The sequence below is a fragment of the Tamandua tetradactyla genome, chromosome 2, assembly GCF_023851605.1.
Source record: "Tamandua tetradactyla isolate mTamTet1 chromosome 2, mTamTet1.pri, whole genome shotgun sequence".
NCBI lineage: Eukaryota > Metazoa > Chordata > Mammalia > Pilosa > Myrmecophagidae > Tamandua > Tamandua tetradactyla.
This window is the reverse complement of record NC_135328.1, coordinates 121,784,943-121,809,755: the sequence shown is the minus strand read 5'-3', so window position 1 is coordinate 121,809,755 and position 24,813 is coordinate 121,784,943. Positions and strand designations below refer to the sequence as shown.

The window sequence follows — 24,813 nt, the reverse complement described above, 5'->3', positions numbered from 1 at the left end:
GCATTTGACTGAGAGTTCTATATAAACTGACATGCGGGAAATGGATATGCAGATTATTCTTTCAAACATCTAGGGCTTCTTACTGCTGTTTGCATCTAACAATTCACCATAAGTTCTGGACTGCTAAGTTGTGAGATTCTCACCCTTCCTTCCTTTTTCCGAAAGTGCAATTCTTCAGAAAATACTTATGGGCACCAATGACTAAGAATGCTTTGAGGCTGTATTAACAGAACCAACAATTTCTGTGTTTCCTACCTCCTTGCAAGAATCAGGTGTTAAAACTTTATTTTTTAAAAAGTGGGACTGGGTCACTATCCTGATAATGCCATGTAGGGGCTGTTTGTATGAAACAGGTGTCATTTTCCTTTTCAGCATTTTCCAGTTCTCATATTGGTGTGAGCCTTTTGCAGAAAGTACAACCATGGCACATTTATTTGTCTTTACTCCCCTCTGCAGATAACCCAAAAGCTTGTGACCAGCATTCTGGCAAATGTTCCTGTGTCAGAGCAGTACTCACTGGTGGTCTTTTGTAAGGCTAATGTCATTCCTTTCACAGCTGAACCTCTCTGCAAACGGAGAGGATCATTAGAATACTACTCTTGTTTTTAAAGCCAACCTCTGAGAACAGGCTTGCTTTGCTAATCACCTTAAAAACAAAATAAGAAACCCCAATGCTTTACCTTGGAGCTAACAGAAATGTTGTTTTTTAGAGATGGAATACTTAGGTCCTTTGGACACAGTGAGACGAATCTGATGGGCAAATGTCAACCTGCTTTCTCTTCTGTTTTCGTTGCAGATGGCTCAAACTGATGAGATAACCCATGAGATTATTGGCTTTCTTGACCAGACCTTATACAGATGGGACCATCTTTGCATGGAAGCTTCCCAATCAAGAGTACTGGCCAGGGAGCTCCTTAAAGAGCTGAGGGATCAAGTCTAACAGCAGGCTTGGAGAACTTGTGGCTGCAGGGCCAGGTTCCTGCAGCCATGGCCAGATTGATGGAGACCACTCCTTATGTCAGGAAAGTGTGGATAAGAACCCTCTCTGAGCTGTGAGAATGAGCCATAACCATCTTAGAAAGATCTGGTCATACACAGTTTACAAAGTGAGAAGATGGGGATGCTTTATTCCAAAGTCAATCAGATGTACTCATTAATGACTGAATTATGCCTTTGGCATTCTCTGTACCTGCTCAGGCCAGGACATCGATTAGAGAATCACTAAAGAAAAAGCTCAGACGAGAGAAGAGATTCATTTTTCTTTTTCTCATGTCAAGCCAAGATACACAACTATTATTTGAATGTTTCAGCCTTAATTGGTCGTAAACCACTGATCAGTTTAGAGATTAGCTTAGCACTGTCCCACAAATCTATTTTTTTCAATATCAGGCAATTGTTACAATGTCTTTTAAACCAGGGGAATCTAAGGCAGTCTTTCTATAACATAAAATCAGACTCTCTTGCTTCTCTAAGAAAATCTTCACCCAGGAGAATCAAAAACCCTTATTTCCTTTGAGCTCCACCCCCCCCAGCCCCCACAACCTGCCAACCAGCCACTGGGCAGTAGAGCATACCCCAGCCTCAAGGTGCTGACAGGAGCCACAGGTGAAGGATGGGCAAGAGCAGGTGCTCCTTCGAGGAGCATGATTACTCAGGAATGATATGGAGCCAGCCTAGCACCAACTCTATTTGTTTTGTATTTCCTAAAAATCAACTATCAGAAGAGCTCACATTACATCAAAGATGAGAGACAGATGAGGAAATAGGGTATGTTTTAGAAACACTGGAAGAAGTTGCATCAATCATATTGCTTTACTGGAATAGGAATCGGAAATTCCTAATAAAGAATTAATAATGCCAAGGTTATTATTTTAATTTCATGTCGCTTGAGGATATTTTTTCCATTCAGATTTATTCTGAACTTTTATTGACTATATATTCCTCTGCATAATTTGTGTTTGTCAAGTGATTCAAGACTTTTTTTTATGTTCACTGTGACATGTCTTAGCCTCTGAATCTCACTCAATTGTGAGTCCTGTTTGAAGTGTGAGTGGAGTTTTGTTGAATTGGAAGTTGAGCTTTGGGGTTTTGGCATACCGCAGTGCTGATAGATCCACTTAAAGATCCAGAAAATCCCAAAACCTTTGACCTTGGCCTTCTGAGAAATGTTACAGCGTGAAAGGTATTACTTTCATATAAGTATGCTTTATCTAAATGTATAGGAGTTGTATCCTTCACTTGGAGTTGAGGATGTCTTTGCTGTGTTGACTTCAAATCAGAACTATGCCCCACCTCTGTGGATACCAAAAAAAAAGGGGCTCAGTTTGGTGGTAGCACCTATAGAGGATAAACATTAGGAATAAGACCAGCCTGTGGTGGATCTGATTCCATGTGAAAATCCATAACTTTAATGCAGTTGTTTTTATTGGAGTCCTCTCACTCTGCGTATCTCTTCTGTTCAGAGTATTTTACAGAAAACAATAAAAACAAGATCACTAACCAACTCTGTCTCAGCTACATTTCTGAAAGATTCCTTCCGATTTTGACCTTATCTCATCCTCTTTGTAATAGCTCCTAATTCCTTTTTCTTAATTTTTTAGTTGATATATATTCATATACCACGTAATCCTTCAAAGTGTACAATCAGTGGTTCACAGTATCATCATATACCTGAGCATTTAGCATCACAATCAACTTTTTTTTCTTTTTTGGGAAAAATAACATGTAAACAAAAACTATAAATTTCCAAGTACATTGCAACAAATAGTTGTAAAACAGATTTCAGAGTTTGGTATGGGTTATAATTCCATAATTTTAGATTTTTAAATTGTTTTAAAAATTTTTTTTAAATAAAATAAACACATTCTTAACATATGATCATTCCGTTCTACATATATTATCAGTAATTCACAATATCATCATATAGTTGCATATTCATCATCATGATCATTTCTTAGAACATTTGCATCAATTCAGAAAAAGAAAGAAAAAGACAACAGAAAAAAATTCATACATGCCATACTCCTTACCCCTCCCTTTCTTGATCACTAGCATTTCAATCTAAATTTAACATTTGTTCCCCTTATTATTTATTTTTATTCTGTATGTTTTACTTGTCTGTTGATAAGGTAGATAAAAGGAGCATCAGACACAAGGTTTCACAATCACACAGTCACATTGTGAAAGCTATATCATTATACAATCATCTTTAAGAAACATGGCTACTGAAACACAGCTCTACGTTTTCAGGCAGTTCTCTCCAGCCTCTCCATTACATCTTGACTAACAAGGTGATATCTACTTAATGCATAAGAATAACCTCCAGGATAACCTCCCAACTCTGGAATCTCTCAGCCATTGACACTTCATTTTGTCTCATTTTGCTTTTCCCCCCTTTTGGTTGAGAAGGTTTTCTCAATCCTTTGATGCTGAGTCCCAGCTCATTCTAGGGTATCTGTCACACATTGCCAGGAAAGTCCACACTCCTGGGAGTCATGTCACATGTAGATAGGGGGAGGGCAGTGAGTTTGCTTGTGTTGGTTGGAGAGAGGGGCCACATTTGGACAAAAGAGGTTCTCTTGGGGGCGACTCTTAGGCCTAATTTTAAATAGGTTTGACGTATCCTTTGTGGGGTTAAGTTTCATATGAACAAACCCCAAGATTGGGGGCTCAGCCTATAGCTTTGGTTGTCCACACTGCTTGTGAGAATATCAAGAATTCTCCACTTGGGAAAGTTGTATTTTTCCTCTTTCTCACCATTTCCCCAAGGGGACTCAGCAAATACATTTTTACTCACTGTTTAAATCATTCTGGGATTTATTGGGGCGTCACTCTGGACAAACATACAAAATCTTATGCCCTACATGTTGTTCAATTAAGCTGTCCACATAAGTTATATTAGGAAATGCACTACTCAAAATATAAATTTTGTACCAAATAAACATTTTTGGCTTTAGTCTCACACATAAGTTAACATTTTAATATATTAATTACCATCTATTTTCAACACCCAGCAGTAATGATATTCCTTTGTTCTTCCTCATGCAAAAACATTTTTAAATTTGTACATTTATTCACTATCATTATACACTCTAGGCATTCCTTGATTATACCATCTCAGTCTTTATCATCTATCTTTCTGATTTCATTTGTGCCCCCAGCCCTCCTCCCTCAATCATTCTCACATTCAGCTTCATTCAGTGTTCTAACATAATTATATTAAAGTTATGTAGTATTGTGCTACCCACTTCTGAGTTTTACAATCAGTCCTGATGCACAATCTGTATCCCTTCAGCTCCAGTTACCCAATATCTTACCCTATTTCTATCTCCTGATGGTCTGTGTTACCACTGAAATTCTCCACGTTTATTCACTAATATCAGTTCACATCAGTGAGACCATACAGTATTTGTCCTTTTGGTTCTGGCTAATCTCACTCAGCATAATGTCCTTAAGGTCCATCCATGTTGTTACATACTTCAGAACTTTATTCTGTCTTACAGCTGCATAATATTCCATCGTATGTATATGCCACAGCTTGTTTAGCCACTCATCTGCTGATGGACATTTTGGCTGTTTCTATCTCTTCACAGTTGTAAATAATGCTGCTTTAAACATTGATGTGCAAATGTCCATTTGTGTCCTTGCCCTCATATCCTCTGAGTAGATATCTAGCAATGGTATTGCCAGGTCATTTTTTGCCATATTATGGCAATTCTATATTTAGCTTCCTGAGGAACTGCCAAACTGCCTTCCACAGCAATTGTACCATTTGACATTCCCACCAACAGTGGATAAGTGTGCCTATTTCTCCACATCCTCTCCAGCATTTGTTGTTTTCTTCTTTATTGATAATGGCCATTCTGGTGGGTGTGAGATGATATTTCATTGTGGTTTTAATTTACATTTCCCTAATAGCCAGGGAAGTTGAGCATCTTTTCATGTACCTTTTGGTCATTTGTATTTCCTCTTCTGAGAAGTGTATGTTGAAGTCTTTCGCCCGTTTTGTAATTGGGTTGTTTGTCTTTTTGTTGTTGAGTTGAACAATCTCTTTATATATTCTGGATACTAGACCTTTATCTGACAATATCATTTCCAAATATTGTCTCCCATTGTGTAGGCTGTCTTTTTACTTTCTTGATGAAGTTCTTTGATACACAAAAGTGTTTAATTTTGAGGAGTTCCCATTTATTTATTTATTTCTTCAATGCTTGTGCTTTGGGTGTAAGGTCTAGGAAACCACCTCTTATTATAAGATTTATAAGATATTTCCCTACATTTTCTTCTTAACAGTTTTATGGTCTTAGATCTAATGTTTAGGTCTTTGATCCATTTTAAATTAATTTTTGTATAGGGTGTGAGATATGGATCCTCTTTCTTTTTTTTTTACATATGGATATCCAGTTCTCTAGGCACCATTTATTGAAGAGACTGTTCTGTCCCAGGTGATTTGGTTTGACTGCCTTATCAAAGATCAATTGTTTATAGATAAGGAGGTCTATATCTGAACACTCTATTTGATTCCATTGGTCAGTATATCTATATTTATGCCAGTACCATGCTGTTTTGACCACTGTGGCTTCATAATATGCCTTAAAGTCAGGCAGTGTGAGACCTCCAACTTCATTTTTCTTTCTCAGGATACATTTAGCTATTCGGGGCACCATGCCCTTCTGGATAAATTTGGTTATTGGTTTTTCTATTTCTGAAAAGTAAGTTTTGGGGATTTTAATTGGTATTGCATTGAATCTGTAAATCCATTTAGGTAGAATTGACATCTTAACTATATTTAGTCTTCTAATCCATGAACACGGTATGCCCTTCAATTTATTTAGTTCTTCTGTGATTTCTTTTAACAATTTCTTGATGTTTTCTTTGTATAGGTCTGTTCTCTCTTGGTTAAATTTATTCCTAAATATTTTATTCTTTTGGTTGCAATTGTAAATGGAATTTTTTTCTTGATTTCCCCCTCAGATTGTTCATTACTAGTGTATAGAAACACTACAGATTTTTGAATGTTGATCTTGTAACCTGCCACTTTGCTGTTCTCATTTATTAGCTATAGTAGTTGTGTGGTGGATTTTGGGGGGTTTTTGACTTATAGTATCATTAAATCTGCAAACAGTGAGAGATTTATTTCTTCCTTTCCAATTTTGATGCCTTGTATTTCTTTTCTTGTCTAATTGCTCTGGCTAGAACTTCCAACACAATGTTGAGTAACAGTAGTGATAGTGGACATCCATGTCTTGTTCCTGATCTTAGGGGGAACGTTTTCAGTTTTTCCCCATTGAGGATGATGTTAGTTGTGGGTTTCTCATATATTCTCTTTATCATTTTGAGAAAGTTCCCTTCTATTTCTATCCTTTGAAGTGTTTTCAACAGGAAAGGATGTTGAATTTTGTCAAATGCCTTTTCTGCATCAATCAAGATGATCATGTGGTTTTTCTGCTTTGATTTGTTGATATGGTGTATTACATTAATTGATTTTCTTATGTTGAACCATCCTTGCATACCTGGAATGAATCCTACTTGGTCATGGTGTATAATTCTTTTAATGTGGTGTTGGATTCCATTTGCAGGAACTTTGCTGAGGATTTTTGCATCTATATTCATTAGAGAGATTGGTCTGTAGTTTTCATTTTCTGTAATATTTTTGTCTGGCTTTGGTATGAGAGTGATGTTGGCTTCATAGAATAAGTTAGGTAGCTTTCCCTCCTCATCAAGTTTTTTGAAGAGTTTGAGCAGGATTGGTACTAATTCTTTCTGGAACATTTGGTAGAATTCACATGTGAAGCCATCTGGTCCTGGACTTTTCTTTTTGGGGAGCTTCTTAATGACTGATTCAATTTCTTTACTTGTGATTGGTTGTTGAGGTCATCTATTTCTTCTTGAGTCAATGTTGATTGTTCATGCCTCTCTAGAAAGTTGTCCATTTCATCTACATTGTCGAGTTTATTAGCATAAAGTTGTTCATAGTATCCTGTCATTACTTCCTTCATTTCTGTGGGGTCAGTGATTATGTCTCCTCTTCCATTTCTGATTTTATTTATTTGCATCCTCTCTCTTCTTCTTTTTGTCTACCTCACTAAGGGTCCATCAATCTTATTGATTTTCTCATAGAACCAACTTCTGGTTTTGTTGATTTTCTTGGTTGTTTCCATGTTGTCAGTTTTATTTATTTCTGCTCTAGTCTTCATTATTTCTTTCCTTTCACTTGATTAGGAGTTAGTTTGCTATTCTTTCTCTACCTCTTCCAAGTAGATAGATAATTCCTTGATTTTTGCCCTTTCTTGTTTTTTGATATGGGCATTTAGGGCAATAAATTTCCCTCTTGGCACTGCCTTTGCTGCATCCCATAAATTTTGGTATATTGTGTTTTCATTTTCATTTGCCTCGAGATATTGACTGATTCCTCTGGTAATTTCTTCCTTTACCCACTGGTTGTTTAAGAGTGTGTTGTTGAGCCTCCATATATTTGTGAATTTTCTGACACTCTACCTATTATTAATTTCCACCTTCATTCCTTTATGATCTGAGAAAGTGTTTTGTATGATTTCAATCTTTTAAATTTATGGAGACTTGCTTTGTAACCCAGTATATGGCCTATCCTTGAGAATGATCCATGAGTACTTGAGAAAAAAGTGTATCCTGCTGTTGTGGGGTGTAGTGTTCTATAAATGTCTGCTAATTCTAGCTCACTTATTGTATTATTCAAATTCTCTGTTTCTTTATTGATCTTCTGTCTAGTTGTTCTGTCCATTTATTGACGTGGGGAATCGAAATCTCCAACTATTACAGTAGATGTGTCTATTTCTCTTTTCAGTGTTTTCAGTGCTTGCCTCATGTATTTTGGAGCATTCTGGCTCAGTGCATAAATATTCTATTATTGTTATGTCTTCTTGTTGAATTGTTCCTCTTATTAATACATAGTGTCCTTCTTTGTCTCTTTTAACTGTTTTACATTTGAAGTCTAATTTTTTGGATATTAGTATAGCTACTCCTGCTCTTTTCTCATTATTATTTGCATGAAATATCTTTTCCCAACCTTTCACTTTCAACCTGTGTTTATCCTTGGTTCTAAGATATGTTTCCTGTAGACAGCATATAGATGGGTCCTGTTTTTTAATCCATTCTGCCAGTTTATGTCTTTTGATTGGGAAGTTTAATCCATTAACATTTAGTGTATTACTGTGTGGGTAGTACTTTCTTCTACCATTTTGCCTTTTGGATTTTTTATATGTCATATCTAATTTTTCTTCTTTTTTACCTTTACTGATATTCTTCATTTCTACACTCTTCTCCAAGCATCTCTGTCCTGTCTTTCCATATCTGCCTCTAGTGTTCCCTTCAGTATTTCTTGCAGAGCTGGTCCCTTGGTCACAAATTCTCTCAGTGATTTTTTTATCTGAAAATTTAAAAATTTCTCCCTCACTTTTGAAGGACAGTTTTGTTGGATATAGAATTCTTGGTTGGCAGTTTTTCTCTTTTAGTAATTTAAATATATCATCCCACTGTCTTCTTGCCTCCATGGTCTCTGCTGAGAAATCTACACATAGTCTTATTGGGCTTCCCTTGTTTGTTATGGATTGCTTTTCTCTTGCTGCTTTCTAGATTCTCTCTTTCTTTTTGACATCTGACATTCTGATTAGTAAGTGTCTTGGAGTATGCCTATTTGGATCTATTCTGTTTGGAGTATGCTGCACTTCTTTGATCTGTAGTTTTAAGTCTTTAATAAGAGTTGGGAAATTTTCAGTGATAATTTCCTCCATTAGTTTTTCTCCTCCTCTTCCCTTCTTTTCTCCTTCTGGGACACCCACAACATGTATATTCATGCACTTCATGTTGTTATTCAGTTCCCTGAGTCCCTGCTCATATTTTTCCATTGTTTTCCCTATATTTTCTTCTGCTTGTCAGATTTCAGATGTTCCATTCTCCAGCTCACTAATCCTATCTTCTGCCTCTTGAAATCTGACATTGTAGGCTTCCATTGTTTTTTTCATCTCCTACTGTGCCTTTCATTCCCATAAGTTCTGTGATTTGTTTTTTTAGACTTTCCATTTCTTCTTTTTGTTCATTCCTTGCCTTCTTTATATCCTCCCTCAATTCATTGATTTGACTTTTGATGAGGTTTTCCATGTCTGTTTGAACATTCTGAATTAATTGTTTCAACTCCTGTATCTCATTTGAATTGTTGGTTTGTTCCTTTGACTGGGCCGTATCTTCAATTTTCCTAGTGTGATTTGTTATTTTTTGCTGGCGTCTATGCATTTAATTACCTTAATTAGTTTATTCTGAAGATCATTTTCACTTCTTTTACCGAGGATTTTCTTGCTGGATGACCTTGTTGTCTATCTGTTCTTTGACATTCAGTTCAGCTTGTTCTGCACCACCAGCTTAGGTTTGGTTTAACAAAGCAAAATTTTCAGCTATTGTTTTCTTGTTTCTTGCCCTGCCTGTATGGTGCCTTTTCCCCCCACGCTTAGGAGGATCTACTTAGGTATTATAGACCCAAGTCACATTTTCCCAGTCCTAACTGGCCCCCTGTCAGGAGGAAAGAGTCACCTGCATCAGTTTTCCCTGAGGTTGAGGCCCAGCAGGTTGAAAGACTTTCCTGTGAAGTCTCTGGACTCTGTGTTTTTCCTATCCTGCCAGTATGTGGTACTTGTCTGCCTGCAGGTGCCAGCATAAGTGATGCAGTATTTTTAACTTCAGCAGACTCTCCCTGCTGGGGGTGTGGTGGAGGCAGAGGAGAGGTTGTAGGCTGGCCTTATTCACTTCAATTTTCCAAACCCTGGGGTCTGAATTCCTTGAGGGAGGGAAGCAACCTGAGCTGTGCTCCACCCGTCTCCTTGCGAAGGCACAGGATCCAGACAAGCTCTCAAACAAGCTTGTTTCTGCCTATGCCTGGGGCAGTTGGAGCCTGAGAAGCCCTGATGTCATATCCAAAGGCAGTCAAACCTATGTAGAAACACAGACACACACACAAAAAAGAGAGAAAAATCCTTCTCAGAGCAGGATCCCCATTCCTCAGGTTTTCCAACCAAGAGCATAAGTTAGTATGTTGCTTTGTGTACCTTCAGATCCTATGTGCACCCTCCTTTCCTTCAGTGCCCAGACCCTTTCAAATATTATATACTATCCAATCCAAAAAACCTGTTTCTTTTTTTCTTTTTTCTTTTTCTATCAGCCCTGTCCCTTCGGCACTGAGGCAAAAATCAGCAACCTCCACTTTGATGAGGTTCAGCTGAGCTGGGGGCCTGTTTTTAGTAGTCAGAATTTGTGAATTTATTACACAATTGGAGCTTAGTTGCACTCAGCCCCTGCTGCTAGTAAAGTCCTTTTCCTTTCCCCTCTGGGAAGCAACCTGTAGGGGAGAAGTGCCAGCTGCTACAGCTTGGGGCACTCATGGTTCTAGGGGGCTATCAGCCAGTCCAGCTGGTCCAGACTGGCATATGCTGTGTGTCCGGTCACTGATGTGGCCCCAGCAGTTCTGTACTGTTCCTGGCTATTTAGTAGCTGTTCTGGAGGATGAACTAAATCCCACACTTGGCTAAACCACCATCTTGGTGCCTCCTTCCAATTTTGATTTTTATTTCTAAGTGTTCTAAGGTACTGGAGATGAAATAAATACCAATATAATGATTGAGCAGTCATGCTCATCTGTTAAATCTGACCTTCTCTGTATAACTCCACCATCACCTTTGATCTTTCTCCCACTCTTTAGGGGTATTTGGGCTATGGTCAGTCTAAATTTTTCCTGTTGGAAGGGACTGCTGATAATATGAGATGGGGGATTCAACTAGTTAATGTTCTGGAGATGCTGGGCCCTTGGCATTTCAAGACTTATCTGCTGCAAGAACCCATCTGGAGGTTGCAGGTTTCTAGAAAGTTACCCTAGTGCATGGAACTTTTATAATGTACTTGCTTTTCTTTAGGATTGGCAGAAATGGTTTGGTTGGGGGTTGGCAAACTATGATATGTAGCAATGTCTAACTGAAGCTGTGTAAGAGTGACCTCCGAAGTAGCTTCTCAAGTCTATTTGAACTCTTTCAGCCACTGATAACTTTTTTGTCATACTTCTTTCCCCGTTTTCATCAAGATGGCATTGATCCCACAGTGCCAGGGCCAGGGTCATCCCTGGGAGTCATCTCTTACACCACCAGCGAGACTTTCATCCCTGGGTGTCATGTCCCATGTATGGGGTAGGGCAATGATTTCACTTGAGGATTTGGGCTTAGAGAGAGAGGCCATATCTGAGCAACAAAAGAGGTCCTCCAGAAGTAACTCTTAGGCATAACTATAGGTAGGCTAAGCTTCTCCACTACATGAATAAGCTTCACATGAGCAAGTCTCAGGACCAAGGGGTTAGCCTATTGATTTGGGTGCCCCTAATGTTTTACACAGTATCAGGAGTTTCCCTAGTGGTAGTTTAATAGTTTCATATTTTTTTCTCCCATCCCTCAAGGGACTTTGCCAATATTTTTTATTATCTGCTTAGTATACTCTGGGATGTATCCAGGTATTACATTAAACTATATAGGACTAAAGGCTCTCATTCTTATTCTGGGCTCCCTGTGCTTGGATTGTTTACATGATCTACCCAGACAGGTTGAGTTAGATTATGTGCTACAGAAAACCTAGGTTCTAGACAAAATAAACCTTTCTTCCTTTGGTCTCAAAGAGTAGATGAGGTTTTTAAATACAGAAAATGTCTTCCTTACCCCTATATTCTGAATTACTTTAATCCTGACTTAATCAGCTTCATTCTTATCATTAATTACCACATTATACATATATAAAACAGCCTCTTAAAAACTACAAATAACAATTACTGCTCCAGAGTAAATGTGACTGTTATAAGAGTTTACAATCTAGGCCTCTGTTTTCTTGTAAGTATTTTCTAAATGAGACATATGTTTGCTCTTGTTTCTGGTTTATTTTGCCTCACCAAATGTCCCACAAGTTTATTCACAATTTTGCACGCCTCACAACTTTGTTCCCTTATGTAGCAACACAATATTTGATCATATGTATACACACCATCATTCACCATTCTACTTCTCAGTCAGGGCATCCTTCAGCTACCTCCATTCATTGGGCATCATGTATAATGTACAAAGCTAATAGTCCACCACCATTCAGTTTTAGATCATTTCATTGTTCCCAAAAGAGAGATGACCAATAAGCACAATTTCACCAAATAAAAAATCCAAACCTCCCCTTAATTCTTGTCCCTCCCTCCATTATTTACCCCTGGTGTTGCTGTGGTACTGCTGATATTTTCCTGTTAAACATAACCTATAACATGCAATAGCAGTTTTCCCCCATACCCCAAACTTATCTACTCTTTGTACAAGAATCATACCTTTGAAGTAGTTCATGCAAGAACTTATTTATATTTGTAGTGTTAATCAGTGGGACACATGGGTCTGTACAACCCCTTTCAATCATGTTTACCTTCGATATGGTGAACTGCCTTCACTTCTATCTATTCTTTTATATTAGAGTTCAACCTCATTAGCTAACAGTTCACCCATCTCTAGCGTCCACGTATCTCTAGGTTTGCCTGTATTCTGTATTATAAGCTTCTGATTCTACCTTTACCATGGTTATAAGAGTGAAATCATACAGTATCTATCCTTTTGTCTCACTTATTTCACTCTGTGTTATGTCTTCAAGGCTTATCCATCTTGTCATGTACTTCAGGACATCATTTCATCTTACTACTGCATAATATTCATATGTATATACCACATTTTGTTAATCCACTCATCTGTTGATGGGCATTTGGGTTGTTTCCATCTTTTGGCCATTGTGAATAATGCTGCTATGAATCGGTGTACAAATGTCTGTTTGTGTCACTGCTTTCAGCTCTTCTGGGTTCTCCTAATTCCTTTATAAAGCTTCTATGCCTCCCACACTTTAGACATTTAGTTGAGTCAGTAACTAACCAGACAATCTTAAGCTGGTGGAACTTCAGTATTCATTCTAATGAATTCACAGACATCCCAATAAGTTCATGTGTCTTGACTGAACACTCACTGTGTGTGAATACTTTTATCAACTGTTAACAGGGCACTGATTTTATTTTATTTTTCTCCCCTTGCCTTTTCCCACTCTGATGAAGGTGCTAACAAGGGGAGAAATGCTCAAAGGTAGTGGGGTGCGGGGAGAAAAGAAGTGCAGTTGTGAAGCTTGTTCCTTCAACTAGATGAGAAGCTCCCAAGCCTCTTTCAGCTTAGGCTCCATGTTCTCCATATGGGCATATACTAACTTTATTATAGGTGAACTCATTCCTGTCTGGTAATTCTATTATTCCATTCACTTTAGTGAGAATAAACAAATCTCCAAAAGTGTTTATGGATGGGGGTGTGGTACTAGAGAACTGGAGAGGGTTGCAGGTACTCTCCCCGTGAAAACCAAAGAAGCAAATACATTGCTTCCTTCACTCCTGAGCTGGCCCATACCCAGCCACCAGGAAAAACCCATCCAGACCAGAGAAGGTTGGGGGAGGTCAGAAAAGTATGTAATAAACTATATTTTTACTTCCAGTGGCCTTGGGTTGTTGGGAAATGGTTACTGAACACATGGGCTCATTGAGTTTTTAAAAGAAGTATAAGTAGAATGGGACCAGCTAAAAATGGGTTCTGATGAAAATACCCAGTGGAACATAAGAACAGTGAAGGCCTTTGAGGACCATTAACTGGCATTCTCTTGTTTGAGATACAAGAATATAGCATATGAAGAGACAATGGTGAAACGAAAGCCAGATCTTAGATTTACTAGTGTGAGGTTCTTTTTGCCTCACCAGTGTATGTACAGGTCAGGATGCTGTCAGCTTTAAACAACAGAATAAATATCCAGATAAAAGTGTCTTATAATGAAGACATTTGATGATCTCAGATGCAGAAAATCCAGAAAAGTGGTTAATTCCATGACTAGTGGTTAATTCCATGACATGTCATGACTAAGGGTTGGCCTTATTGAAGCTCCCCTAGCTTTTACCTCTGGCTTACAAGAAGGTTTCAAGACCATCCTTTCATGAGCACATGCAAGACAGTAAAGAAAGGAATACTAGGCTCTCCCCTCTTTCCCACTAGTCTGTACCAGGCTTGCCCTCACTTGAATTGGCAGAGCCTGGCCACAGGATAATGAGATTAAACAATTCCCTGAGGGCCAAGGCCAGTGGCAGAGTTTTAGGGACTCTAATCAGGCTTAACCCTCAGAGCCCTTGACTGCCAAGCCCTTACCAAGGTCATGTAAGAGGCCCTGGCAGTATATTCACGTGGTCATATGTTTTTGAAAAATTAATCAAGTAAAGGATCAAGATGGTGGTGTGAGATGCTGCAGTGTTCTGTCTTGCCCTTCTACTTCCCCCACCATAGAAGCTTTGATCAGCCAACAAGAACTAGCAGAAACATCCTTCTTTAATCTCTAGAAAACAGTTAAATGATTGGAGTAACAGGAGAGTGCTGAATGAAGAAAAAGGGCAACTTAAGAAATGATAGGTTTGGTTCCTACATATATGTATCTTTTAGCAAATTATAAGATTGTAACAATAACTAGAACAGTAATAAACACTTTATACTTCATTTATCACAACAATCCTCTGTAGTTAATTTATATTACAGATGAGTAACTGGAAGTAAAAAATAAAACTAACAAAACATGGTGTGCCAGTTTGAAACTTGTGTGTACTACCAAAAAGTCATGATTCAATATTGCTGGTGGGATCTTTTTTATTAAGTTGTTTCCATGGAGATGTGACTCATCCAATTGTGGTTAGGGACTTTTTGATTATGTTGTTCCATGGAGATGTCTTCACTCATTCGAGGTGGGTCACTTATCAGAGTCCTTTAAGAGGGAATCATTTTGGAAAAAGCTTCAGAGCTGACACACACAAGAAACTTTTGGAGATACAGAAGGAAAACACTTCCAGGGAAACCTGAAATGAGAAGGTAAGAAAGAAAGCTAGAAGGCATTGCCATGTGCCTTCCCAGCTGACAGAGAAACCCCAAATGTCATTGGCCCTTTCCTGAGACAAAGTATCTTTCCCTGGATGCCTTAGTTTGGACATTTTATGACCTTAGAACTATAAACTTGCAAATTAATAAATTATCTTTTTAAAGTTATTCATATCTGGTATATTGCTTTCTGGCAGCTTTAGCAAACTAATACATATGGTAAGATCCTCTGGTTCTTTCGCTAGTCCCTTCCTCCATCCCCTCACTAGCTCTGTATGAAACCAGCCTACATGCCAAGACCCAGCCCCTGGTTCTGGCTCAGGAGGGAACAGAGTAACCCTCACGCACAAACTGGGAGCATGTATATCTGCTCCAGTTTGGTGGCAGCCTGAAGGACTGAACCAGGATACACATCTTGGGCTCTCTGTCCCTGAATTTGCCTTCTGTGTAAAAAACAGCTCATAGAGCTCGCCTATAGAACACTAGAAGAACTGTCAAATCACAGCTTCTTAGGACAAAGTTCTGCTGGCTACAGGGCATAAAATACAGTACCCAGGATTATGAGGAAATGCTGTTTCTTAGGGAAAAGGGAACTTTCAGATCATGTAATGAGGAGTTTTTAGGACCATGTACACATGCCTAGACATGTGCAGAAAAAGGACCAGAGAGGACCTTGTATTTTCACCTTGAGCTCCTCTCTACACTCATTTTATGGATAATATATGTCTTTGAAGGAGGGCACTTGCACAGGCCAAACTGCCAGAACTGGGAAAGTGTTTTATTTCCCTCCCCTCCTTTTGTTGGTTAGCTCCTGGCATTCAAAGAAAGCTCTGTCATGACATTAATTACATACAAGCTTAAAGAGCAGATGCCCCAGAGTCTAAATTCCAGTAGATTAGTCTTGGAAAATGTCCAGGTTTCAACAAAGGATTACAAAAGATTACAAAACATACAAAGAAACAGGAAGGAATGGCCCATGTAAACGAAAAGATTAATGCATTAGACACCATCAATAAAGAGGATCAGACCTGGGATATACCAGATAAAAACATTTTAGAAAACGGTCCTAAATTTATTCTCAAAGTGCTAAAGGGAAACTTAGACAAAGAACTAAAAGACATTAGGAAAATGATAGATGAACACAGAATATCAATAGTGATATAGAAATTATAAAAGGATCCAAACAGCAGAAGATCACAGTAACAGAAATTGAAATTCCATAGAAGAAATCAACAGTGGATTGGAGCAGGCAGAAGAAAAAAATCAGTGAACTGAAAGATAGGAATAATTGAAATTATCCAGGCTGAAGAGCAGAAATAAATTTTTTTTTTAAATGAAGAAGAGTTTGGGAAGATGGTGGCATGGGGTGGATTGAATTCACCCCTGTTCTTTGGGACAAGATAGGAGATGGGGAGAGAATGACCAAGATTGAAGTCTCAGGGGGGTGAGTGATCATAGATAGCCTTCAGTGATTCTTGGGGAGGAAAGAGGTAAGGGGATCCGGGTGGTGAGAGCAGGGTGGGTTGGGTCAGCCACGATCCCCACCAGGGGCAGATGGCAATGCACAGGGAGGGATGGGTCAAAGGGAACTGACCTCTCTTTGCTCCAGTCTGTCTCAGCTGATGGCTGGGGAAACCTCCCCAGGAGGTCCCAGGGTCGGTGACACTCACAGGGAGCCCGGAGGCAGGTCCAGCCATCCACCACAAGAACTGGGCCTCCAGGTGCTGGGAGTATTACCCAGCTGGGTGCTGCCAATAGATAGCCAGTCAGATGCAGTGTGTGATGGATTCACTGGGAACTGGACACTGCACGTTGGCTGTCCCTCTGCTCCCCCCACCTCCAGCCTGCGCCAGGACCAGCCATCCCACTGCCAAAGTCTGGGAGCAGGGCCCCGCCCCACTGTGCATGCCAGCTTCCCAGCCAGCTGCTGCAATTGAGGAGAGGTGGGCCTGAGGGGAGGAGGTACCTTAGAGTGCCACCTTCTGGTGGGAAACAGTAAGTACAGGCTGGCAAACTTCCTATCTGCCTAGGTTTTTTTCTATTTTATTTGTTTTTTTAATGACTTTTCTCTCTATGTTTTTTATTAGTAGTATAATTTTTATTTATATATATTTTATAATGTTTTTAATTTTTAATTTTGTATCATTTTTTATGTTATGTTATTTAAAAAAAATTTTTCTCTCCTGTGAGCACCAGTCTGAATTCATTCTCAATATATAAGGTATAGTATCCCCTTCTGACTTCGGGCCCTACTATTGTTGATGTGTGGAGTTCTTTCATATTTTATTTTATATTTTATTTTATTCTTTTGGGTGCCTGGGTCGGGAATTGAGCCTGACTCCTCCACATGGCAGACAGATGTTCTGCCACTGAAATATCCATGCTTCCCTGCCTACCTTTTAATAGACCCTCAGTAGAACCATACCCCCACATGAGATCTGGGCCTTGGTTTGGAGGGGAATTACTGACCAAGTACAAAAGGAAACCTTCAACACAAAATCAAGTAAATAGAAAACTTCAAATGAGTGAAGGAAACCAACATACAAAATAACATTTCTAAGATAATCAAACACCAAAACACAACAGAAAATCACAAGCCCAGCCAAATGACCAAATCAGAATTCCAGGGGGAACACAGAAATTGGAACAACTATTCAAGAATATTTATTAAAAAATATAGGATATCAGGAATACACTAGGAGAGTGTAAAGAAGTTGAAAGATTAAATTGAAAAATGGAGTATCTCACGGAGATACAGTGGACCAAATTAAAAATATACTAGAGACACACAATAACAAATTTGTAGAAGCAGAAGTGAGCTAGAAAACAGAACAATTGAAACAGAGCACACACAAAAAACAAATGCCAGGAAAAATGGGAAAAAATGAATTCGATCCTAGGGAAATGACAGACAACAGAGGCACACAAGTATAAGAATTTTGGTGTTCCAATAGGAGAAGAGAAGAGTAAAGAGCTGGGAAAGTCAGTTGAAGATATAATCAAGGATAATTCCCTAACCATTATGCAAATCAAAAAGGCCCACTGAATTCCAAATAGAATAAATCCAAATAGGCCTACTCCAAGACACATACTAATCAAACTGTCAACTGTTGAAGAGAAACAGTCCTGAAGCAGCATGAGAAAAGCAATCTATTATACAAGGGAAAACACATAAGATGGAGTTTGGACTACTCAATGGACACCATGGAAGCAAGGAGGCAATGGTATTATATTTAAGATCCAGAATGAGAAAGGCTTCCAGCCAAGAATTCTTTATTGAGCCAAATTGTCCTTCAAAATTGAAGATTAAGAACTCTGAATTACGTGAGGCACACAGAAAAAAACTGAAGGGGACCATAGACATTTCCACAATAATAGTGGGAGACTTCAATACACCACTCTCCACTATAGGTAGAACAACAAGAATGAGGATCAATAAGAAGAGAGAGAACCTAAACAATGTGATAAATTAATTAGACCTATTAGACATATATAGATCATTACACCTCCAAACACAAGGATATACATTCTTCTCTAGTGCTCACAGAACATTCTCCAGGATAGATCATATGTTGGGACACAAAACAGGTCTTAAAATTTTAATAAGACTAAAATTATCCAAATCACTTTCTCTGACCACAACAGAATGTTGCTGGAAATTAATAACCACCAAAGAACCAGAGCTTTCACAAATATATGGCGATTAAACAACACACTCTTAAACAATCAGTGGGCCAAAAAAGAAGTTGCTAGAGAAATCAGTAACTATCTGGAGGTGAATGATAAGATTACAATATATCAAAACTTATGGGATGCAGCACAGGCAGTGTTCAGGAGGAAATTTATTGTCCTCAATGGCTATATTAAAATAAAAAAAATGAGCAAAGATTGAAGAATTAACTGCTCACCTGGAGAATTTAGAGAAACAACAGTAAACTAACTTCAAAGAAAATAAAAGAAGAGAAATAACAAAGATTAAAGCAGAAATAAACACACAGGAAAACAACAGAAAGAACCAAGTTGGTTATTTGAGAAAATCAATAAAATCAATGGACCCCTAGCTAGTCTAACAAAGAGAAAAAGAGAGCGGACACAAATTTTAAAAATCAGAAAAGAGAGGGGGTTCATCACCATGGATCCTGAAGAAATTTTGGAAATCATAAGAGAACACTATGCTCAACTATATGCCAACAAACTAGACAACTTAGTTGAAACGGACAAATTCGTAGAAACACACGAACTACTTATACTGACTTGTGAAGAAACAGAAGATCTCAATAAACCAACTAGAAGTAAAGAGATTCAAACAGTCGTTAAAAATCTTCCCATAAAGAAAAGCCCAGGACCGGATAGCTTCACAGGGGAATTTTATCAAACATTCCAAAAAGAACTGAAACACTTCCAAAAAAGTGGGGGGAAAGTAATGCTACCCAACTCATTTTTTTTTTTTTTGAAGATAATCTCACTCTAATACCAAAGCTGGATAAAGACACTACAAGAAAGGAAAACTAAAGACCAGTTTTCCTAATGAATAAATATGGAAAAATTCTCAAAAAAGTACTAACAAATCAAATCCACCAAAACCAAAAGAATTATACATCATGACCAAGTGTGGTTTATTCAAGGAATGCAATGGTGGTTCAACATAAAATATCAATCAACATAATACAGCACATTAACAAACCAGAAGGGAAAAAAATCACATGATCATTCAATTAATGCTGATAAAGCATTCAACAAAATTCAGCATCCTTTTCTGATAGAAACACCTCAAAAGGTAGGAATTGAAGGGGGCTTCCTCAATATCACAAAGGGCAAATACAAAAAAAAAAACTATAGCTAGCATCATACTTAACAATGAGAGACTGGAAGCATTCCCCCTAAGATTGAGAATGAGACAAGGATGTCCATTGTCACCAGTATTATTCAATACTGTATTAGAAGTCCTAGTTGGAGTGATTAGACAGGAGAAAGAAATAAAAGGCATCCAAATTGAAAAGGAAGAAGTAAAACTTTCATTATTTAGCAGCTGACATGATCCTATACTTAGAAAACCCTGAGAAACATATAACAACTTCAGCAAAGTGGTGGGATACAAGATTAATGTATAAAAATCAGTAATGTTTCTATACACAAGCAATGACCTATCTGAGGAGACAATTAAGGAAAAAATCCATTCAAAACAGAAACCAAAAGAACAGGTATCTAAGAATAAACCTGGCCAGGGCTGTCAAGACTTGTATGCAGAAAGGCACAAAACATTGCTAAAAGAAATTAAAAATGACCTAAATAGATGGAAAGATGTTCCACACTCATGGATAGGAAGGTTAAATGTAGTTAAGATGTCAGTTCTACCCAAATTGATCTACAGATTCAATGCAATAACAATCAAAATCTCAACAACCTACTTTGAAGACTTGAAAAAGCTAGCTATCAAATTTATTTGGAAAGGAAAGAGAACCCAAATATCTAACAATGTCCTTAAAAAGAGGAATACAGTGGGAGGACTATCACTTCTTGACTTTAAAGCTGACTAAAACCACAGTGGTTATAACAGCATGGTACTGTCATAAACATAGAATTATCAACCAATGGGATTGAAGTGAGAGTGTGGAGATAGACCACCAAATCTATGGAAAATTGATCTTCAACAAGGTTCCCAAATCCCCTCAACTAGGACAGAACAATCTTTTCAATAAATGGGCATGGAAGAACTGGATATCAATAGCCAAAAGAATGAAAGAGGACCGCTATCCTACACCCCATATAAATATTAATCAAAATGGATTAAAGACCTAAATGTAAGAGCCAGTGCCATAAAACTTCTCAAAGAAAATGTAGGGAAACATCTTAAGATATAGTAATAGAAGGTAGCTTCTTAAAATTTGCACCTAAAGCACAAGCAGTGAAAGAAAAAATTGGCACGTGTGAACTCCTTAAGATCAATAGCTTCTGTGGCTTAGAGAACTTTGTCAAAAAGTTGAAAAGGCAGCCAACTCAATGGGAGAAAATATTTGGAAACCACATATTGGATAAAAGCTTGATATCCTGTATATTTAAATAAATGAAACAACTCAACAACAGAAGAACAAACAATGCAATTGTTAAATGAGCAGAGGATATAACTAGACACTTCTCTGAAGAGTAAATACAAATGAGTAAAAAGCACATGAAGAGATGCTCATTTTCATTAGCTGTAAGAGAAATGCAAATCAAGACTACAATGAGATATCACCTCACACCTATAAGAATGGCTGCTATTAAACAAACAGGAAACTACAAATGTTGAAGAGAATGTAGAGAAATTGGAACACTTAGTCACTTGTAGTGGGAGTGTATAATGGTGCAGCTGCTATGGAAAACAGTTTGGTGATTCTTCAGAAAACTAAATATTAAGTTGCCCTATGACCCAGCAGTGCCAATACTCAGAATATACCCAGAAGAGCTGAAAGCAGTGACACAAACAGATATTTGCACACCAATGTTCATAGTGGCACTATTCACGATTGCCAAAAGATGGAAACAATCCAAGTGCCCATCAACAGATGACTGGATTAACAAAATGTGGCATATACATATGATGGAATATTATGCTTCAATAAGACTAAATGATATCTGAAGCACATGACAATGACAAGATGGAAGAGCCTTGAGGACATAATGCTGGGTGAAATAAATCAGACACAAAAGGACAGATACTGTATGATTATGCTATTATGACTCTGGTAAAGGTACTCTTACAGCTTACACTGTTCTACCTCAGCCTCTGTCTCAACCAGTCTCCTGGCAGGCACAGGGTCTGCTGAGGATTAAGGGGACCATACTTCTTTACACTGGCAGGAGCTGCAGACTGATAAACACCACCTTGTGGGCAAGATAGGAAAAGCACAGAATCAAAAGGCTTCACGGGAAAGACTGGCATTCTGCTGGGTCTCATCTTCAAGGAAACCTGATACTGATTACACCCTTCTCCTGAGACCTGGGCCTGTCTTGTCTCGGGAAATATGATTGGGGTCGATCATATCACAGGAGATCCTCTTCATAAAAATGTTCCATATAGGCAGGGCAGGCAAGAACCAGAAAAAAAAGAGCTGAAAAATTCTGAGCAGCTAAACAGAAGCTATGCTAGAGGTCTAGAATAAGTTGAACTGAATTTCAAAGAACAGAGAGGGAACAAAGCCAACCAACAAGAAAACCCTAGGTAAAAGAAAGAAAATGAACTCCAGAATAGACTAATCAAGGAAATCAGATACCCAGACACCAGCAAAAAAAATCATGAGTCATACTAGGAGCATGAAGATATGTCCTAGTCAAAGTAACAACTAAAACTTCAAATGAGATACAGCAGTTGGAACTAATTAAAGATGTTCAAACAAACCTTTTAAATCAAATCAATGAGTTGAGGAAAGATAGGGCAAAAGAGAAGAAGGACATAAAAATAACATTGGGTAAACATAAAGGAGAACTTATGAGAGCTTGAAAAACAAATGGCAGAACATATGGGAATGAAAGGCACAATAGAAGAGATGAAAAACACAATGGAGACATACAACAGCAGATTTGAAGAGCCAGAAGAAATAATTAGTGAACTAGAGGACTGGACATCTGAAATCCTCACACAAAAGTACAGACAGGGAAAAGAATGGAAATATGTGAGCAGGCTGTCAGAGAATCGAATGACAACATGAAGTTCATGCTATACATGTCATGAGTGTCTCAAAAGAAGGGAAGGGAAAGGGGCATAAAGAATAATGGAGTAGCAACCACTGTGGAAGGCAGTTTGGAGGTTCCTCAAAAAGCTGAATATAGAATTGCCATACGACCCAGCAATACCATTGCTGGGTATCTACTCAAAGGACTTAAGGGCAAAGACACAAATGGACATTTGCACATCAATGTTTATAGCAGAGTTATTTACAATTGCAAAGAGATGGAAACAGCCAAAATGTCCATCAACAGACGAGTGGCTAAACAAACTGTGGTATATACATACGATGGAATATTATGCAGCTTTAAGACAATAAACTTATGAAGCATGTAATAACATGGATGGACCTAGAAAACATTATGCTGAGTGAGTCTAGCCAAAAACTAAAAGACAAATACTGTATGGTCCCACTGATGTGAACCGACATTCGAGAATAAACTTGGAATATGTCATTGGTAACAGAGACCATCAGGAGTTAGAAACAGGGTAAGATAATGGGTAATTGGAGCTGAAGGGATACAGACTGTGCAACAGGACTAGATACAAAAACTCAAAAATGGACAGCACAATAATACCTAATTGTAAAGTAATCATGTTAAAACACTGAATGAAGCTGCATCTGAGCTATAGGGTTTTTTTTTTGTCTGTTTGTTTGTTTGTTTGTGTCTTTTTTTTTTACTATTATTATTTTTATTTTTTTCTCTATATTAACATTCTATATCTTTTTCTGTTGTTTTGCTAGTTCTTTTCCTAAATCGATGCAAATGTACTAAGAAATGATGATCATGCATCTATGTGATGATGTTAAGAATTACTGATTGCATATGTAGAATGGAATGATTTCTAAATGTTGTGTTAATTTCTTTTTTCTTTAATTAATAAAAAAAAAGAGAATAATGGAGTAAATAATGGCTGAAAATTTCCTAACTCTTACAAAAGACATGAGATTAAAGATCTAAGAAGCACAGCATACCCCAAACAGAAGAGACCCAAATAGATCTATTCAAAAACACTAATCAGATTGTCAAATGTCAAAGACAAAGAGATTTCTAAAAGCAGCAAGAGAAAAGCAATTCATCATATAAAAGGGAAGCTCAATAAGACTATGTGTGTATTTCTCAGTAGAAATTATTATGGTGAGAAGGCAGTGATATGAAATATTTAAGATACTGAAAGAGAAAAACTGCCAATCAAGAATTCTATATCTGGCAAAGGTGCCCTTCAAAAATGAGGGAGGACACTTCCGGAAAAGATGGCGGCTTAGTAAGACGCGCGGGTCTTAGTTCCTCCTCCAGAAAAGCAACTAAAGAAACAGAAACAATACGAAACAGCTCCCGGAGCCACGACAGAGACCAAAAAGACAGCGTACCCCATTCTGGAACGGCTGAACGGGCAGGGAGAATCCGCTGCGGTGAGATACCCGAGGAGCGCGCGTTTTCCCGGCCGGGGCGGCTGGCGACTGGGGTCCCCTCCACGCACGTGGCTCCCAGGTCTGACTGGGAACGTTGGAATAGCGGGGCCCTCCCCCGCTGGGCAATTTGGACCGGCACTCTCCCAAGCCGCGGCGGGCAGCAACCCCCCCTCGACGCGTGGTTTCCCGGGCCGACTGCAAGATTCGGATTGGCAAGTTAAAGGAGCCACAGCATCTTTTACTGGTGGGCCCCGCAGACAGACGAGCTCCACGAGCGCCACCTACTGGGCAGGAAAAGAAAAACAGAGCCCAGAGATTTCACAGAAAAACCTTTCAACCAGCCGGGTCCCACACCCAGGGAAATCTGATCAAATGCCCAGACACCAGCAGAAAATAATGGATGACGCTCGGAAAATTGAAGATATGGCCCAGCCAAAGGAACAAACCAATACTTCAAATGAGATACAGGAGCTGAGACAACTAATGCTGAATATACGAACAGAAATGGAAAAATTCTTCAAAAACCAAATCAATAAATTGAGGGAGGACATGAAGAAGACATGGGCTGAACAAAAAGAAGAAATAGAAAATCTGAAAAAACAAATCACAGAACTTATGGGAGTGAAGGACAAAGAAGAAAAAATGGAAAAAACAATGGATACCTACAATGGTAGATCTAAAGAGACAGAAGCTACAATTAGTGAACTGGAGGATGGAGCATCTGAATTCCA

At 38.4% G+C, this 24,813-nt stretch overlaps 2 protein-coding genes across 15 annotated transcripts in view; one reads left to right on the top strand and one right to left on the bottom strand.

The window, feature by feature from the left end:
* Positions 1-6,400, top strand: part of FANCC (FA complementation group C) — a 446,081-nt gene extending 439,681 nt beyond the window's left edge. For 11 of the 13 annotated variants that reach the window (XM_077148701.1, XM_077148700.1, XM_077148692.1 and 8 more), the window contains one exon: positions 797-6,396. In XM_077148701.1, coding sequence (XP_077004816.1) covers positions 797-940 — 144 coding nt within the window. In that variant the 3' untranslated portion in view covers positions 941-6,396. Of the gene's footprint in view, positions 1-796 lie in introns of all 13 variants that reach the window. The other 2 variants (XM_077148703.1, XM_077148704.1) reach the window with 2 other exon arrangements.
* Positions 6,401-8,007: 1,607 nt separating this feature from the next.
* The window catches only part of AOPEP (aminopeptidase O (putative)), a 489,538-nt gene continuing 472,732 nt past the window's right edge, over positions 8,008-24,813 (bottom strand). The window contains exon 19 of one of the 2 annotated variants that reach the window (XR_013170613.1): positions 8,008-9,957. The gene's annotated coding sequence lies outside the window, so the exon portion shown is untranslated. Of the gene's footprint in view, positions 9,958-14,250; positions 14,945-24,813 lie in introns of those variants that run through there. The other variant, XR_013170612.1, reaches the window with a different exon arrangement.